At 38.8% G+C, this 17,723-nt stretch overlaps 2 protein-coding genes across 5 annotated transcripts; one reads left to right on the top strand and one right to left on the bottom strand.

Moving 5' to 3' along the window:
- Nucleotides 1–212: 212 nt before the first annotated feature.
- LOC110851436 (proton channel OtopLc) lies at nucleotides 213–8,271 on the bottom strand. 2 transcript variants are annotated; one of them, XM_022099211.2, is made up of 13 exons: nucleotides 7,596–8,271; nucleotides 4,431–4,706; nucleotides 4,183–4,360; nucleotides 3,968–4,076; nucleotides 3,448–3,862; nucleotides 2,972–3,150; nucleotides 2,772–2,888; nucleotides 2,100–2,259; nucleotides 1,845–1,997; nucleotides 1,592–1,756; nucleotides 1,409–1,490; nucleotides 1,095–1,338; nucleotides 213–895 (listed from the first exon to the last, which is right to left on the bottom strand). In XM_022099211.2, exons 2-13 carry the CDS (start codon nucleotides 4,612–4,614, stop codon nucleotides 581–583), a joined length of 2,301 nt encoding a protein of 766 aa, XP_021954903.2. In that variant the 5' UTR covers nucleotides 4,615–4,706; nucleotides 7,596–8,271; the 3' UTR covers nucleotides 213–580. The 2 variants fall into 2 exon arrangements, with proteins under 2 accessions (XP_021954903.2, XP_035709090.1); XM_035853197.1 differs by having other exon boundaries at nucleotides 4,183–4,348; nucleotides 7,596–8,270.
- Nucleotides 8,272–10,944: 2,673 nt separating this feature from the next.
- LOC110851286 (putative uncharacterized protein DDB_G0282499) lies at nucleotides 10,945–16,637 on the top strand. Of its 3 annotated transcripts, none has more exons than XM_022099003.2 (10): nucleotides 10,945–11,558; nucleotides 13,368–13,528; nucleotides 13,606–13,669; nucleotides 13,748–13,932; nucleotides 14,047–14,198; nucleotides 14,261–14,386; nucleotides 14,469–14,585; nucleotides 14,702–14,821; nucleotides 14,985–15,313; nucleotides 15,609–16,637. In XM_022099003.2, exons 1-10 carry the CDS (start codon nucleotides 11,549–11,551, stop codon nucleotides 16,043–16,045), a joined length of 1,701 nt encoding a protein of 566 aa, XP_021954695.1. In that variant the 5' UTR covers nucleotides 10,945–11,548; the 3' UTR covers nucleotides 16,046–16,637. The 3 variants fall into 3 exon arrangements, with proteins under 3 accessions (XP_021954695.1, XP_021954697.1, XP_035708991.1); XM_022099005.2 differs by having other exon boundaries at nucleotides 10,946–11,558; nucleotides 13,398–13,528; XM_035853098.1 differs by lacking the exon at nucleotides 10,945–11,558 and having other exon boundaries at nucleotides 11,577–13,528.
- Nucleotides 16,638–17,723: the final 1,086 nt, after the last annotated feature.

The raw sequence follows: 17,723 nt of genomic DNA on the forward strand, positions 1-17,723 counted from the left end.
TCGTATGCTTCGGGTTTCTCGACTTACGAGCTGTACTTTTGACGAGTTCGTTGTCGTTGAAACCTGCATGATACAAGATAAACGCCACCCGAGATATGTAGCAGTGACGACCCCGTGGACACCGTGTTACCATGCACGACAAACACATACCTCCTCGATTGTGTCACCTCATGTCGTCTCAATATCGAATCGAGGGTAGATTTCACACGTGGTGAGTTGGAACCCGTCTCAATATCCTCAACTTTATTGGCTACATACGTATGTTACATGTGGTAGAAACGGGTGATGAAATTTGGAATTTTACGACTTTTTTCACTCGATTATTCATTACATCATAAATTTTCTCGCTTCATTTATCTTCTCTCAAAAGAAAATTATATATTATTTTCATCAAAATATTCATGCCAGGACACCAAGAGGTAAATTATTACAAAAATACATAATTAATTAGTTATTCTCCCAAAAAACATTTTGTACTTGGCTTCATAATCGGTATTATGTCATTAATAAAAAATATATATCAACGAATCCACTACAAACTAACTAACCACTTTAAAACTAAGAATAAATTTAAACTAATTTATGACGTGCTCTCATACGCAGATTTCCATATGTCGACCAAACACACGGAGGAGTGGAAGCGATAAAAGAGCGTGAGAGGAAGAGTCATGTGACTCAAAAGGGTCCACAAAATGCTCCCATAAAATGAAATCTGCTCGTGTTGAGCGTACACGGATTTGATTTCGAACGTCTCGATGATCCACATTGCCAGGTTGCAGACGATGAGAAAAGTCACCAGCTCCCGGCCTGGCTTAGCACGTCGTAACTCTTCAGAGTTGCTGCATCGTCGCAAACCATCAATAATACATGGGGTTTGAAGGATCACTTGAATCACCTGCACAAAACATAATGCATTGTTTGCTGTCACATTTCATGGATAGCGAGCTAGCAATCTGTCAAGTGGTGAGAGACATTTTGGAATTTACAGTCTCGTCAAAGGAAGTAAGTCGCTCCTTTGTGTCAATTACTTTGCCCTCAAATTGTCACTGCTACAGAGTTAAGCTGGCTCTCTCGAAATATGAAATGCTGCTTACCTGCAAACTGCAAACCACGATGGCATAATAATCCTGATGTGCCATGGCGGGCACGACGGTGAAAATTGTGTAAAGAAAGAACGAGGGTAGACACAGGAACAGGAGTAAATCGTCCAACAAAGACACAGCATGAATGTTGATGTCCAACTTGGTAATTTGGCGGTAGGCGCACAAAACTGTGATAATCATGATGACAAGCAGTACGGCTTGTGACGTTAAATTGACCCACTGGGCGGCAAACCCACTGCGAAATGAAAGTAAGTAAAAGTTACTGCGGTTAATATTACTATTTATTCGAGGATTAAGACATTTACCTGCGAAAGTCGTCCAGAGCAATGTAAAAGATGATGACACTGATCACAGTTCCCACCAGGATGAGCAGACCGGCGAAGAGACCTATGGATAATAGATTTTAGGACTATTTATGTATTTGCTAGCACACAAAGATGACACCAAATATTTGTACAACAAAGATACCATCCGAACAATATTTTTACCTTTGTTGGCCGCGTGACAATCGGCATGAATGATGAGATGGTTGGTAAAACTGGTGACGGGGGATGGATGGGAGGGCCCTTGGTTGGAGTCGCGAAATCGCGTCCTCTTCCTCATAATGTCCTGCCCCTTACCTATATTTTGCCACATAATGAACAGCACGCCGACTGAAATGCGGGACAAAATAAACATATTGGAAGCATATTTGAAACACATGATGATAACACAAAATTGACATTTTTTTTAGATGCGTACCGATTAAAATGCTATACTCAATACTGAAGGGGTAGAGATACGGGGACATCTTCACAACGAGCTCGGATATTGAGGAGAACTCGACGCAGGGATCATAGAACGTTGAGATTGCAGATGACGCGTTTAGAAAGTCAAACACGCTGCTTTGAGAGTCTGAAAACTTGAAAAGGTCAATATGAGCATCATACAAGGGCTAGTTGCACAAATGAATTTTGCAACTACGAATATGGCAAGAGGATTGAAAAACCATTTGACCTGCTTCGGATCCTAAAGGAAGGGCGTGATACGGAGGAGGAGCACCGTGTTTGCTTGAATTATTTGTCGGAAATTCCAATGGCAATCCATTGTGTGCTCGAGGATAGTGATAGTAATGCTTTTCGGAGGAATTCCCTTCAGCCATTTTGTGATGGGGAGGCTGAAAAAAGGTTTTGCGTTAGTGATAAGATGATACAAGATGAGACGAGTACGGATTTACTAGTTGCACAAAATCCTTGTTCCGGTCAATACGTGTATGTTGAGCAATATTGCAATTTGTTCATAATATAGAATAATTACAGATCGATTTTTTTAATTGACCGTTAATTGACGAAAGTTACGAAAGTAACTTGATAACTTACTTCAGAACCTAACAAGAAGGAACGTTACTAACTTGTATATTAAAAAGATAACGAGACGAACACGAAAAAAAGTTTATCTAATTTTCCGTGCAACTGGGGTGAAAATTCGGGAGGGGTTTCAGAGGGGACGATATATTACTTCTCGCGTCATATTAACAAGGTGCACAAATCAGTGTATGTCGCAGTAAAAGCAGTATCTTTTTCGGAAAGATTTAATGATTCAACAAATCTGACAAATGTGTGGATGAATCTGAAAGAGACTTTCCTTACCTGTGCTGGGTGTCTACTTTTATGCATATTATTTACTCACCTTTAATATACTTTCAGCAGTTTCTCTCAGAATGCTCCAAAACCAGAAGCACAAACTTGACGAGATGCAATGCATGAGTGCAAACCTTGAGAGCTCCTTATGGCGATTGATAATAACCTGGAAAATATGTCAGAGTGAGCAACATCGGCCCGCAGTCTGAGGGATTTGCTTAATCATATTTAAGTACTAGTAGGGCTTACATTGGAATATTTGAAGATTACAAAAAGTAACAGAAACGAGTAAATAGGGAAAAGCACATCCAGCGTTAAGTTGGCCAAATTTGCACATCGATTATAGACTCTGTCATCGTCAGACGTAAAGAAGATTATTTGCCGACACAATAGAAGTCCCGAATGAATTAAATGTCCAAAACAGAATCCTGAAATTCAACAGACAGTTGGACATTTAGACATTTAGACATTTACCAGGAAACGTATGAAATATTTGAGACGCAGAAATTCTCGGGATCCACGTATGTACTGGGAAATTTTCACTCCGGTAACAATGCTAATAAAAGGATGGGAAGGTGGTGGAGGGCAAATTGCAATCCCACTTTTGATCAATCATTTCTCAGTTGACAAATCCCTTTGAAGTCCATTTATTTGGACCATCAATTCCATGTGTGAACATTGCGAAACAAACAGGCAAGAAGAAATACATGAAAGGGGGTGCCAACCTGCTGCGCCAATTTTTAAGTAGAAGGATCCCGAGTGTCGGCTGTGACAAAAGATGTAAGCATGACGATTGAAGGTCGACTCTTGAGCAGCATTGGAGCCGAGTCGAAAAGCCGCTGGGTTGGACGAAGATGACGACGAACCGTTTTGTGCTGTTCTCTGCTTCCCGTGATTATTATTACTGTTGTTGTTACTCGGAGTCTTGCCATTCTGATGGCGCTGTTGCTCCGACGTTGGTTTACTCGTTGGCACGGGCTTATCTCCATGGGGATGAGGAACGCCGCCCCCGCCGCCGCTGCCTGCCTTTGTCTTCCCTTCTGCAGCCTGGTCCCGAATACGGTTCTGATGTCGTCGAATGTCACAGTACAAGAAAATAAGCCAAGATAATCCCAGAGCAACCAGGTAGACGCTGAATACCTAAATTTTTAAGAAGTATTAAACATTGAATATCGACTACCAAAGTGTTTCACTCTCAAACGTTGCATAATTTACAAGGGCATAATCACTTATGCACTTATGTACCTCGGCAAGTATGGCTGTACGTGATATAAGATCCGCAATGTAGACGACGACTCCCAACATGAGGATAAAAATGGCATAGATGCAGCTTAAAATTATTGTCAAGTAGCCCCTGTAAGATTTTGAAATAATATTCATATCAATACCTTACGATTATTATGGACATTATTATTGTCCTGCCGATAAATTTAGTAAAAGTGTCAATAAAGCCGACTTACTTAAACAGGGCTCTCTTCTCCGCAGTGGTTATTGGATAAATGTCAATATTTAGGCGTCTGTCGGTGGGGGTGGGTGGTTGTTTGTGGCACGTTGGCATTTGAACACGACATTGTCTTGGGCATGGCTCGGCATGTAGCGGGGGCTGCTGTGGGTCCGGTTTGTAGTCTGTTTTCATAACTTATAATTATGAGTCATCTATTACAAAAAATTTGATTTTTTCTTTCAAATTCTATAGTTTAAGTAGTACCGAAATTACAGAAACGTGGCTCATCCATTCTGGCGATGGTTTCCACAGAAGTGGGTCGTGTGAGCCATAGTTTCTTATTGCAGTAGAGCACCTTTGGCGGAGCGTCTTCATTGTCTGGATTGTGGTGATGGTGTTGTTGCATCCGACTTTGAAGTGGCTCTGGAAGCACTATGTGTAGTACCATGATGATGAAACGCCAGGAGCTGGCAGCTTCATCTTTCCAGCTTCCTCTCCTCACACACGGTGACGCCTCAGTTTCCTCGGTCCACTTTTATCCTAATGAAACCACAAAATTTTGACCATCAAAAATTTCTACGCAAATTTGAGTCTACATATATTAAATTTTGCACAAAAATTCCGAGTTCAACCCAATATTATCGGTAGTAATTGACATAACAAAAGGGTCCTATTTAATAACTGATCATAATTTAATACTTTTTTCCACCATAATTAATACCTTTTTCCTGAATACTACCTCACACCACAAAATTTGGCTTTTTGTACCGTCGGAAATACAACAGTCGGTGTTAAATGTTGCTAAAAATCCCGAGTTCAACCAAATATTGTCGGTAGTAATTGAGACTCTCAATTTGAGAGGTGGGTGAAAAGTGAAATCTCGGGTATCTCACTAGATTTGCAGATCTGGCCACTACTCGAACGTGCATACTCCTCCTTATTAAAGATCAGTTAGAGAATCTCACATTTTTTCAAATAGATAGGTCAACGGGGTGTTGTTTATATTTTTTCTACTCGACGCGAAAGTAAAATTGCTGTTTAGTGGAGCATCTGCTTCTGTTTCCTCATATAATTAGCAAAGTGAGAAATTTTTCACGCTCTGCGCAGACGAGCCAATTTAATTTAATAATAAAAGGAGGCCCAGCACTTTTAATTTTATTTGTAATAATAATAATGCTACTTGCTTACGTCTTTGGTGATGCTATATCATAAACTACCCTTGTTGTAAAGAGTATCATTCTCGTACCCCTCATTTTTTGTAAATAAGGTCACACCAACTGTCGTCACCATAATCTCATGTGTGGGATCTCTTTAAAACTCTGTCGGCATCCGACCAAATAAATGATGACCTTGCCCTGACATGTTTATAGGTATGCAATTTAATTAATATTCACTCAGCTAAATATGAAAACTGCATAAAATGCCGAAACCTTAAAATATTATTAACTCGAAAAAACCAGCCTCGCAAAAAAAAACAATTACAAAAACGACAGTTGTAATAAACGCTGCAAGCCTTTCAATTTCAATCGGAAGAGGTCAAGCGCATTTCAAAATTTTCAGATCTTCATACTCCGTTAATAAATAAGGCACTTACACACTTGCTGCCTCCCTCCCTCACACGTGTGTAGGTACACATACTTATGTATCACATACTCACTTATCTACGCAGATACATGAACATATTTAGCATCGCCCGAACGAAAACAACTTATCGCAGCAATGATCGCTTGCACCAATTAATTGCACGCTGACTGTGGCAAATGGTTGGCTGGTTGTTTTTTTAAGAAAAACTGAACCACTGCAGATATCTCGATTCGCATGACTCCCTCTTCTACACCAACTCTTCTTCTCGTTCTGTGCGATCTAAATGGATGATGCTCGTTGTTAACCTACTCTCAGCAACAATTACAACTAATTGCATGTGGCCTGTAACATTAAATTCTCTTATTTTCAAAACACCGCTGATGCAGTTATTATTTTAAGTTCCGTTTTTTATACTTTCAACAAAACCATCATCATTTAACACGGTTTCACTACCGAATCGATGACGACGATGAGGTGAATAATGTTGACGAGGGAGAACGCAGATACACAAATATGTATGTATGCAGACATTTTTATGTATCTATTCGAGTAAAAGCCGTCTTATTCCATTTATCTATACGGGTTTCAATCGTTCCAAATGATCAACTGTGTGTACAAAGGAAAAAATGTATGTATGCAAAATTTGCATAATGTGCAATAAAGGTTTGACGTGAACTAATCGGCTGACATTACATTACAAAGTGTTGAATTGACAAATTGGTAAAGCATATAAATAAATACTAAATGCAGCGAAAAGTGTCTTCTGAAACGTGCTGTGTATGCAATCCGAAACAATATTTCACACTGATTCGCATTGAAAAGTAGTTATGCGTAAAGTGACCGACCTATGTGCGAGATATTACAATAAATCAGTAAAACCAACCACTATAAAACTTTGGCAATCGTACTTTGTGGTAAAAAATGAAACAAAATGAAGAAATACATTTTAGTAATCGCAACCGATTGATGGGACATATGGTACGACGACGATGAGAACGTGCTACAGCAATTACGCGCACAACGGCAGAGATTGCCTTAGTTCATGAACATCTCGACTCGACGACGAACCAATAGAATTTGAAAATGAGCAAATCTTTGGTGATGTCAGGCACTCGTCGTCGTCGTCATTGTGAAGAATGTAGCCACGGGTATCGAGAGTGTGGACTAGTGTAAAGGACGTTGTAAACACCTCATTAAACAATAAAAGACTTCTCTTAGCAGCGAATTCAAATTGCACTGCGAGACTGTTGTTGTCACGCACTGCAGTTTTCTGTACAATGAATAAGAACATTCTTGCATTCCTTCGTCACCTACCTGCACCTGTAGCACCATCACTGTGATGCCTTCTTATTTAGATCTTCACGTAACAGCAGCAGCAGCAGCGGTTGATTCTGATTTTAATGAATTGTGAAGCGAACAAACATTGCATAACTATTGCTGCCTGGCACTCTTAGAGTTGAGCCTCACGACCTGTCTCAATTCAAGCCAATCAAACCCAATGCGTTTTATTTCTCAATTGCTGGGCAACAACAACATGAGTCAACCATCAACAGTTCGATCTTTTCCTTCCTACGAATTCTAACAATAGCTCAAACTTGGCTTTAGTAAGTAATAATGACGTTATGGAAAAAATTTCATTCCCCAGTTTCCAAACTCATTATGCTAAGAAATTTAATCTCCTTATGCCATACGCAATATTGGCAGCAGACAAAGATAGAGACCTGTGCAGATATGTACGTTGTTAGTGACGGGGTTCCATACATACACATGGCTATGTTTATTACGTATTCACGCTTATTAGCATGATCTCGAGCCATGCAGAAAATAAGGAAATTGGATTCCTACCTCTGTTTCAGAACACCATCCAGCAGCGGATCCCTTAATACTGCAGGGCTTGATTTTTTATCAAAACAAAATCTTATCAAAGTCGAGAACATAATATTCAAATCATAGTTAAATAGAATTATAGGTCCAACACCAGCACTTTCATGTAGTTTTCCTTTAAATCACAAAACCAACACGTACACAAATCACCACATACACAAAATCTTATTATTTATTTGTTCCATAAATTCTGGAAATGATGTCTTCTATTCATAAAGAGCTTGATTCAAACTTCACTTCGATTTCGATTTCGTCGACGGAACACCTTTTCTCGGCTTGTTCAAGCACTTATCTATTATAGCAGTCTAAACTTATAATTCTTTAAAAAAAACTGTAGAGCTATACTCTCGTGTGATTTAGAATTTGTCAACTTGCTTTTCCAACTTCCTCAACAATAGTGAACAACAAAGAGCTGACATCCTCTCTTTGAATCTGATTCTGGCCAGCAAACCAACACGACTAATCCAACATCATCTTAAGACAGGAGTCAAAGTTGTTGCAAGTTGTAAGACAAAATTTTAAGAATAGTAGCCTTTAGTAGTTTGTTAAATATGCGTTTTTTTACACAGTGTAAGGGTAAGTGTAAGGTATTGAAAATAAGTCTCCCAGAGATGAACCACTGTTCTGTGCCTAAGTTAGTACACGATTGTGGGGCTGTTGCGTGGAAAATTCTGTATGCAATGATAAATTCTCTGATATCTTGGGTTGTGGGTTATACCAAATTTTGGTAAAGTAGTTGAGTAAGGTGATGTGGTGGTGAGATACAATTAAGCGGTGTTTTACATAAGCTCCCATGTTTTCTGCTGCAGTATAGCGCGTTGATCTTAGCAGAAAAGAGGTAAATACAGCATGAGAGTACAAATGACTATTTCCTGAAGCATGACATTTGGATGCGTGAAATGCAGAAAAAAGCAAAATCATAGCGTCGAGATGTGCTTGGCTCATAGAAGATGAAAATGTAGGTTGAGTTTAAACAGGCGTTCAAATGGAGGAACGAGTAGTTTTTAGCTGGCAATTTTGTGTGTGTATATGTACATATGCATGTGAAATGTCTGCAATTTTTCACTAAAAGGTACAAAAGTGGATGAAATGGTCAACATCCAATTAAACTTGGATTCATGTATGTGTTGACTTGTGCTAATTTGTTGGTTGTTTGACGGGCCCCTTAGTTCTGAAGTTGATAAGATTGCGAAGAAGTGATGGATTTCAGGGAAGGATGCGTAGAAAAGTGGTGTATACGTTGGTTAATTGACAATAGTGTGATCTCGAGCATCATAAAAATTAGCTATTAATATAAATACTAAAAATTCTACAAATAGAGAATTGCTGATTTAAAATCTACTACTTTCTAATGCTCGCATCTTTGGGTGATTAAAATAATAAAAGGTACATATTTAACAGCACCATTAATTAATCTGTTAAAATGCTTTGGTAAGAGCTGAACTAAGACGGAAATGGGAAGACCGGTGTAATGAATGGTACTAAATACTTCTTGTACATGGGTACATAAGTAAGTACAGTGAGGACTGTACTTACTGTCACGGACTGTTGCATGCAATTCACCTTGAAGCGTATTTTTTCCAGTTTTCGATAAGTGCGAATCTGTCTCGAATTTGCAAATCCAATCAAAATTCGCAATTTGACGTACCTTTCGTGACACAAAAGTAAGCCTGCACTTTAGTGATATTGAAATAAAACATTTCTTATTGTTGTGTCCCTAATATGCTGAGTTTGCCATGAGGTGGAACAAATACGACTTTCTCTTCATCTAGTTCAGTCAACAATCATTCCTTCGTTTAATAATATACGTAAGGGTGCAGGTGGGACAGCAAAATTATAACATGCCTCCTCACCTTCCACCAAGAAGAAGAAGAGTGGACATGTACCATTCTTTGCAGAAGATGACGCACATTTGCTAAAATTGTAACTAAAAAACGCTCTTTTGGTCTGTCTGTCTGCTACTACTTTACTTGCAGACGAGTTTCTGCATGGAGGCTTGACAGGTCTTCATTTATCATATTAAAAATGTTCTTTATATTAAGCATTAATTTGTTTCCGGTTGATTTATGTATGCACATATTTACTCATACATGTTACTTATACTATACACGTTCCGATAAGAAAGATGTGCCGGGGTTTCGTAAAAACGAGTCCATATTTTTATGAAAGTCGAAATTTTGTACACATTTTTTGGCTCCGAACAAATAATAGTTTGCATAAAGTCCGCCCAGTCCACGTTTCGTTCCCACGGTTAACTTGCTGATAACATTTATGGCGGTGGAGCGAAGAAGTACGTATGTAAGCAAACAGTATCAGGGACAAATTAGATATTTGCCATGTCGTACGTACGTAAGCAAGTTGTAAAAAATGATCTAAATGATTGCTAATCCTTCTCCTCTTCTGAATTCTGAGCTCTCTTCTCATCGTACATTTCGGAAAGCCCCAAAGCCAAGAGTATGAGTTTCGGCAGCCCAATATCATCATCACCTCGATACATTTCTTACTACTTTTAAAGGATCCATGGGAAAATCATGAAAATGTTTCCTCCTGATGTTTCTTCACTTCCCGAGCAATTAATAATTACAAAAAATATGCACTAACAATTAAACAAATAAATCTAGATTAAGCTGCCAGGACAAGGTCACGCTTCACAGACGGATGGAGGGTTATGAGAAATTAGTCGAGTTATAATAGAATTAGAATTCCTAATTACTAAATAAATCCAAATAGCCAATTAACATATGGGTACGCTTCACTTTAATGATTTAAATTCTAATCAAGCCTCCAAGATTTTTCACAAGTCCTCACAAACAAACAACGCAACAACACTTCCCGTCTCAATAATTATTATTCTGACGTTTTACTAAGTATTCTGTACGTCGATTTTATACATTTTTAGTACATATTCTGTACTATTGGACCAGGACGATAAGTTGGTGGGTGGATGTATGCATACATATTATTCAGACTGATGAGCAAATAATATGTATGAAGACGTATGTATCCACATAACGAGGCAAATTCTGAGACGACGTGATATAATTGGTCTGAAAGAACGGTTTCCAAATGGCATCAGTAATAAAAATTCCAATAATAAGTACGAATGAGTGCAACATGTAGCAAAGGTGATGGGGAATGCGATAAGAGTGCGAAATTTGCGAATAATTTGTTTCGTTTCCCTGTTGTTGATACTTGGCTGATGGATGGGAGAGGATGAGACCTGAACACAATAAAAGACTGCTCTCATATATGCCCAACTTTTGGGTCCCACCGCAGGAACAACGACGACTGGTTTTTTATCGTGTGAGAATCTTGAGCAGACTTGAGCTTTAAACCTCCCTTGCTGCTTGTTAAATCAGCAAGGTTTTAACTTAAATGTCTCACCAAACTTGAATCCAAATCAAAACTACCTCCGTCGGTGGGTCGTCGGATTATTGTCGAATGGCTCGAAATAAGTTAAGACGACTCAACTTGGTTGGGAGGAGGTGGGTGCTGAAACAATCAACAGGAAGGAACTTTCTTGTTTAGTGGGCCTCATTTCGCATATATACGCCAATCCGTCACAATCCTTAGCATACCGAATCTCAACTTGAACAGTTTCTCATTCCTTTCAAAAGTAATTTATAAAGGATAGTGTCGCATGGAAAACATTGCAAAGTTTTCTTTAAAAAAACTTGAAGTTATCGTGTCGCCGATTGACAAAGTTGGAGTATTTTGTTGACAAAAGTTTGTGTATTTGACTGAGAGTGGAAATACGGTGATCTAAATCCCTGCGTAGCGTTGTTATTGGAGAAAGCTCGCTAAAGTGGCGTCACTGTTGTCAACGTTGCGCAGATCGCTGGCAGATCAGTTTCTTCCCTACCTTTTGGATTGGATTGTGAAAGCGGAGTCTGGATTTCTCAAGGAAGCTCAAGATGAATAATGGTAGTACAATTTGATATTTGCTCTTTCAAAATTCTCATTTTAATTCTAATTCGGCTAGTTCTATGCATATGTAAAGTGCATGTAGAAATATTACGCATATTTCACAATGCTCCGATCCGGATATCACGATCCCATAAGACCCAGATCCATAAGAACACACTGATCGAGACAGATATATTCTTCTGGAATCAGGATATCCCTATCGGAGCACTAAATTATTTCAACCCATGCATACAAATGTACAAGGTAGTCTTAGATTGCAAGTAAAATTTACTCATAAATTTTGAGCTGCATTTTCAGTCCTATTCGGGTTGTTTAATTAGTTGGAAAAACTTTGTGCATTAAGTCGTGTGCTTCGAGGAACTGAGGAGGATATATATGCATGCAGATGAAGAGAGTTGTAAGGAAATATAAAATTTAGGAAATATATCCCACTTAAATTTTACAAACTTGTGCAATGCAAACTATTATAAAGCTGGTAGAATAATTAGTCAACATATTTTATTCTGACCCAATTAATTAGCTCAAATTAAAATTTCCTCATTCTAACGAAACTGCATAGAAGGAAGCATAAAATAAACACAAAGTTATGACTTTTCATAGCCACACGAATGATAGTAATAATTCCGTAAATCGCATGTAAACAATGCACATTATTATTATTTATTACTTTTAGAATGTCAGGGTTCAGTTGCATAATGACTGCTGCTGCTGCTCCTGGCACCGATTTCCGACATGCCAACATTTCTAACTTTTGACTGCACATTTTCCACTCATAATTTTAACTATGAGCATTTTAACCACCAATTTTGGAGCGTAGTTAAATTTCGATGGTGTGCTCACTAAAAAGTAACAAAGCGCAATATACATAACGGGAACGAGACTCCCGTATCAATTTTTGCGTGCGACCGGATAAAAGTTAAAAAACTGAATCCGGTTGTTGGAGCAATTCCTTAATTTTTTGGAACAAGTTCATCGAACTGCATGTGAACGGATGTGACACTGAATAGCAATCTTTGCTTTACAGAATGTATTCATTCGTACATAGCTCGTATCACATAGTGGAGCATGTATAGTTGGGCAATAGATTCGTGTATTTCTTCTTGGGTCAACCTAAAGCATTGTTTTTACGTATTCAGTGCAACAAAATTAGCACTACTGCTACCACTCGTAGGTAACGCCGGATGCTTATCAAGCAATTAATTTCTTATCTCTGTGTCCTCCTCCGGTGTTTGATGCAGTGTGGGCTGGGTAGTCGGTGGTGCTACCAGCCATTTAAAAATTAAAAGGATACAAATAATCTTGTTAAGTCTGACAGACAGTGGAGTTCTGTCTCAAAAGTCAGATTAATTAGCCGTTATTGTCACTATTTTATATGGAGCACTTTAATGCCTCGTATAATTAAAAGGTCTATTTGATTGTTAGTTTCAATCGAGTTTATATTCCTTTTTTTCATGCTTTTCTTCATATTATTATTGCCATTATTTTCATTCACAACGAAATGGAGGATGTTGCAGTTGAAATTATCAGGTTTATAGATCCCATTGTGAATTGTATGTAGTCCTTTCTGATTTGTTTCTTTCTTTTAAAAAACCATGTTTTTATGCTGAGATTAGCCGACAAGTACTTTTGAAAGTAGTCTAAAAGCTTAAATGTGTATTTAGAATGCTTGATCAACAACAAATTTACCTAAATAATAAAGAAATCATTTTCACACCGTATCATTACAAGGATACATTTTGTTGTGCATTCACATCACAATTTACTGCATTGACTTCACCAAACTAATAATTGTGACCATGAACCAAGTGTCTCACAAGGTTCACGTTGCCCCCGTAGGTTCAGACAATCTCGGAGATGACGAGGCTTCCGTGGATGGATCTTACACTCACCAGAATGACATCGGAAATCATAGCGACCAAGATCGCTGCCATTCTGAGGAGACGGACAGCAACAACGACAACGAAATTGTGTGCACCTATTTATAATCTAATATTTTATGCAATGAAGCCCTAAAATTGAGCAATTTCATTCACTATCTGATTAGGACATGACTGAAGGGAATTACATGAAAGACGGCGACAGTACGGAGGAAGCTGCAACGAGCAATGGTACGGAAATACATGTGATGTCGTAATTTGATTTGTCTCCTTGTGCAAACATTTAAAAGGACTTGTTGAATTTCTCAGAATCCATTGCAGACTTTTTCAAGTTATTGCCATACTTGTACCTTATACAAAAGAATTACGGGGTAAACACCTCTCTCGTGCCTGGCTTTGAGCTTACAAATTCCCAACTTTCAAACTCTGGAGAGTTTTCAGACTCTCCAAATTTCAGAACTTTGTTGGAATCGGACCACTTTAAACATCTTCAGGTTGGGAAAAGTCGACTGATTTAATGATTTGATCATTATTGATGTTGCAAAGCATTTATTTTGCTCTGCTAACGATGTGTTGCTCAACAAAGTTGTTATTATTTTGACCTTTAGCAACTTCTACCTTATGGGAATTGCTACAATGGTAATAACAATAACAATGGCGAGATTAATTTTAACGGGAATAATGTTGGAAGTGATGACGAACTTCATTGCAACGACTCATCGGAACACGATGAGCCACTAGATTTAACTCAAAAGACAAAGTAAGGACATAAATATATACTTTTTTGAACATTGCAATATTGGAAAAAATGTTGCTTTTCAGAGATTTTCCAAGAGCACTTAGAGACGAAAAATCTAACCGTCCAACTCAAAGGGCAGAGAGAAGCTATACAATTCAAGACCTTGAATTGGCACTTCAGGACATTCAGAGTGGAAAGTTGGGAACTCGGTGTGTGTCAACTTACACCAGATATAAAATAAAGTAAATAATGCCCATGCACACATTAAAAAATATTTTGGTTTGTTTGCAGACGAGCCGCTGTAATTTATGGAATACCACGTTCAACCCTGCGAAACAAGGTTTACAAGTTGGGGAAAGCGTCTCAACTCAAGTCCACCGTCTACAATGGTGTTCATGACAGAGAAAGGTAACCATGATGCAGACATGTACATCAATTTTTCTATCCAACGAGTCTAAATATACTTATTTTTTAATGGTAACTGAGTATGATACATATCCTTATTTGTCCAATTCGTGATACAGGGATGATTTTGAGATGCCGCATGATGACTGCAACCGCGAGTCACCTAATGCTTTGGACAATCATGTCATCACAATGGACCATGCCAGGTTTCTGAAAGAAAATCCCTACTCGTTGATTAGGTAAGACGAATTCAATGGAAATATAATGATTGGCTTTGCCCCGTAGTGGTGGTGGTTTGGGTGACTTCTGCTTTAGACGCTGTTGGGTTACATATATATCAAAATTGTGATCATATACGATTTTTTTTCTCCATTTTTTTTCCTTCGTCTGAACCTCGAGCAGCCGAGGAGGAAGTGACACACTGGCTGTAAATCAACAAGGAAGGATCAATGATGGCCATAATAATGATGGTGGGGAGAGAAATCAATTGCTATTCATGGGCGGTGGAAGAAGCCATAATCAACGAGGACGACACGGTTCCCGTCCATCGCTTTCTCTGCCCAATTACCCACGTGCTCAGAGCTCTGGTGCAGCTTACGAAAATTTCAGTGATTCCTCCCTTGGCAAGAAAAGCAGACCCAAGAGGGGAAAGTACAGAAACTACGATCGAGAGGCGTTGGCAAAAGCGGTTCAAGCTGTTCAAAATGGAGAAATGAGTGTCCACAGAGCAGGTATGTAAATGCATTAATAAAACCGGGCTCATCTTCTGAAAACTAGTAGCGAAACCTCTCCAATAAAAGAGCATGGTTCTCATTAATTTGTGTAATTTGATATCGGAACGAATGAAGTATGCTGACATCAAGGGAAAAATAATTGCAACACTTGTAAAAAAAAGTTGCAACTCGTTAGTTAGTCTTTTATGTTTATATGTTCGTCTCCATATATTTACACTACACGCCCACTGAACCCTCCTGTTTAATCAATCATTAAAAAATCTCAGTCTTTTTGATTTTCTCCCAATTTCAGGCAGTTACTTTGGCGTTCCACACTCGACCCTGGAATACAAAGTAAAAGAACGTCACCTCCTCCGTCAGGCGAAGTTCAAAGGAAAATCGACAGCAGCAGCAAATAAGCCCGTCGTCATCTTCAATGGGGGCGAACAACAATCTGCCAGTCTCAGCCTGGCTCCCTTATCTCCCTCTGCCATGGTGGATTCAAATGATTCTTCAAATTTTCCAAAGACTTTGCCCGACATGGGAAAAGGCAGCTTGAGTCATTTCGTGAGACACGGCTTGTTGAATGGCGAGACCAGATGGAGATCTCCGCTCCTCGGATTAGGACTCACAAATGCTGGCGAAGACTCGTCCAAAAAAGAAATCAATGCTCCATTACCAAAGATTTATGATCCGAATGAAAGTTTGGAGAATAATCCTTCTGATCTTTTGGATTTAACAAGTAAGTAGTCGTCGTCGTTGTCGTCGTCGTTGTGGCAGTCGACAACGATGAAGAGGAGGAAGGCCTGAAACGACGACTTGAAAAAGAACCAAGACTTTTTTTTACTTAAGGCTCATACATATTGTACTCAGACTGGTCAAGTGATGATATTATTTTACTCTGCTTTTATTCAACTACCACCCACCAAAAGATCGAGCTCTTAGTTCGTCCTGATGCTATGGGTGGTACTTGAGAAAGTGAGTGGAGATGGAGGGAAGAAAGCGAATGTATTGTGCCCAAACGACACGCCAGCAAATGGTTTTATTATCGAACACACCCTCTTTTTTGGGAGAGAAAGAGTTGTAGAATCATTCGTTACTTACAACTGCTTTGTATCTACTGCCATGTAAAAACTAATTCTTAAGTCAAAAAGTTGTAAATGTTGGTTGGAATGAGATTCAATCTACTGCAGGATAAAAAAGTTTGTGAATTTGGAAAGAGAGCAAATGTAGTTTTCATTCTCGATTCAGCGAGATTATTATTATTATGTGAACTGGAATTGTGGTCTTTTTATGCTCATAAATCACAATAAATAAATGCGAATCAAAAACTTTGGACGAGTTCATTTGCAAAATTTCATTTCAAAAGTGCATTAGCGTTGGTTTTGCATGGTAATGAAGAGTGGTTGACAAGCAGCAGTAGCATTTGCATAATTATTACTCTCTTCATAATTACTTGATCTAAGTGTTTTCCAGAAGAAATATTATGCTTATGGAGACAACGAGGAGGAGAAGGCAGAAAACAATGGTGGATGCAAATCTTAAAAAACTTAATCTCGTAACTACTTAGTATTTTTAAACCATTTCCTGACTCTCTCGAGAATCTTATCTCTTGATGTTACCTCGGAAAAGAGGAGAAAATCCTTCCAGTTCAGAAGTATCTAGTCGTAGGCAGCGCGAGGGAGGAGAGATGAGATTGATATTCATATTTTATAAGAGAAATGAAGGGCTCTCAATATTTGTATCGAGTAAACAAAGTATAAAAGTGGGCACACACAGAGAGGCAAAACTCATCCTCGCAAAAACAACCATGCATATTTTTTCCTCTTTCTCTCTCCAGCCGCAGTATGAAACTAACCTCTTGCGAAATTCTTCCAGTTGAAAGAAGTTGATCTCCATCATCATCATATCATCTGCTGCTTCATATTTATGTATATGTTTCATCCCAATGTTGGACACTATGAATTCAGAATTCGGCGGAGCACAAAGCAGAAAACCAAACAGAAATGAATAATTCCGTAACTCTAATGCAAATGGGATGGATGGATGGATTCTCTGCTGGTGGAGCTGTTGTACTTTCCTCCCTGGGGACGTTGTCTGTCTGTCTGACTCGCCTGACATCCTTGCCACACGACGACGACCAGGTATATCTACTTCTGGCATTCGCAATTAGCTTATTTGAATACCTAATTGAGATTATGAAACCTGCCTTGAACTGGACAGAGGGAGAAAGCGGAGAGGGATGTTGTTCTTTCCAATTTGTTTTACTCGAGCAAATAATGCATTAGGAGAGAAGTCAGTCAACTTCTCAACTATCTATCCGTTTGAAACGCCACTACTTTTCCGAACGGACGGACGACCTGGTGTTTGCTGCGATTTCCTCAACTGCAAGCTGCTCCTGGTCTGGTGGCTTTTAGCGTAATTAGTA

Source organism: Folsomia candida, unplaced genomic scaffold, assembly GCF_002217175.1.
Source record: "Folsomia candida strain VU population unplaced genomic scaffold, ASM221717v1 Fcan01_Sc006, whole genome shotgun sequence".
In the NCBI taxonomy this organism is placed as follows: Eukaryota; Metazoa; Arthropoda; class Collembola; order Entomobryomorpha; family Isotomidae; genus Folsomia; species Folsomia candida.

What these genes read in the sequence shown, in the direction of transcription:
- LOC110851436 (XM_022099211.2), bottom strand. Translation starts at nt 4,614, where the DNA reads ATGGTACTACACATAGTGCTTCCAGAGCCACTTCAAAGTCGGATGCAA. An exon ending in GCCACGTTTCTGTAATTTCG is followed by an intron (nt 4,361 to 4,430) that starts GTACTACTTAAA and finishes CATAATTATAAG; the next exon opens with TTATGAAAACAGACTACAAA. An exon ending in TGAGTATAGCATTTTAATCG is followed by an intron (nt 1,757 to 1,844) that starts GTACGCATCTAA and finishes CCCGCATTTCAG; the next exon opens with TCGGCGTGCTGTTCATTATG.
- LOC110851286 (XM_022099003.2), top strand. An exon ending in GATTTAACTCAAAAGACAAA is followed by an intron (nt 14,199 to 14,260) that starts GTAAGGACATAA and finishes GTTGCTTTTCAG; the next exon opens with AGATTTTCCAAGAGCACTTA. An exon ending in GGTGTTCATGACAGAGAAAG is followed by an intron (nt 14,586 to 14,701) that starts GTAACCATGATG and finishes TTCGTGATACAG; the next exon opens with GGATGATTTTGAGATGCCGC.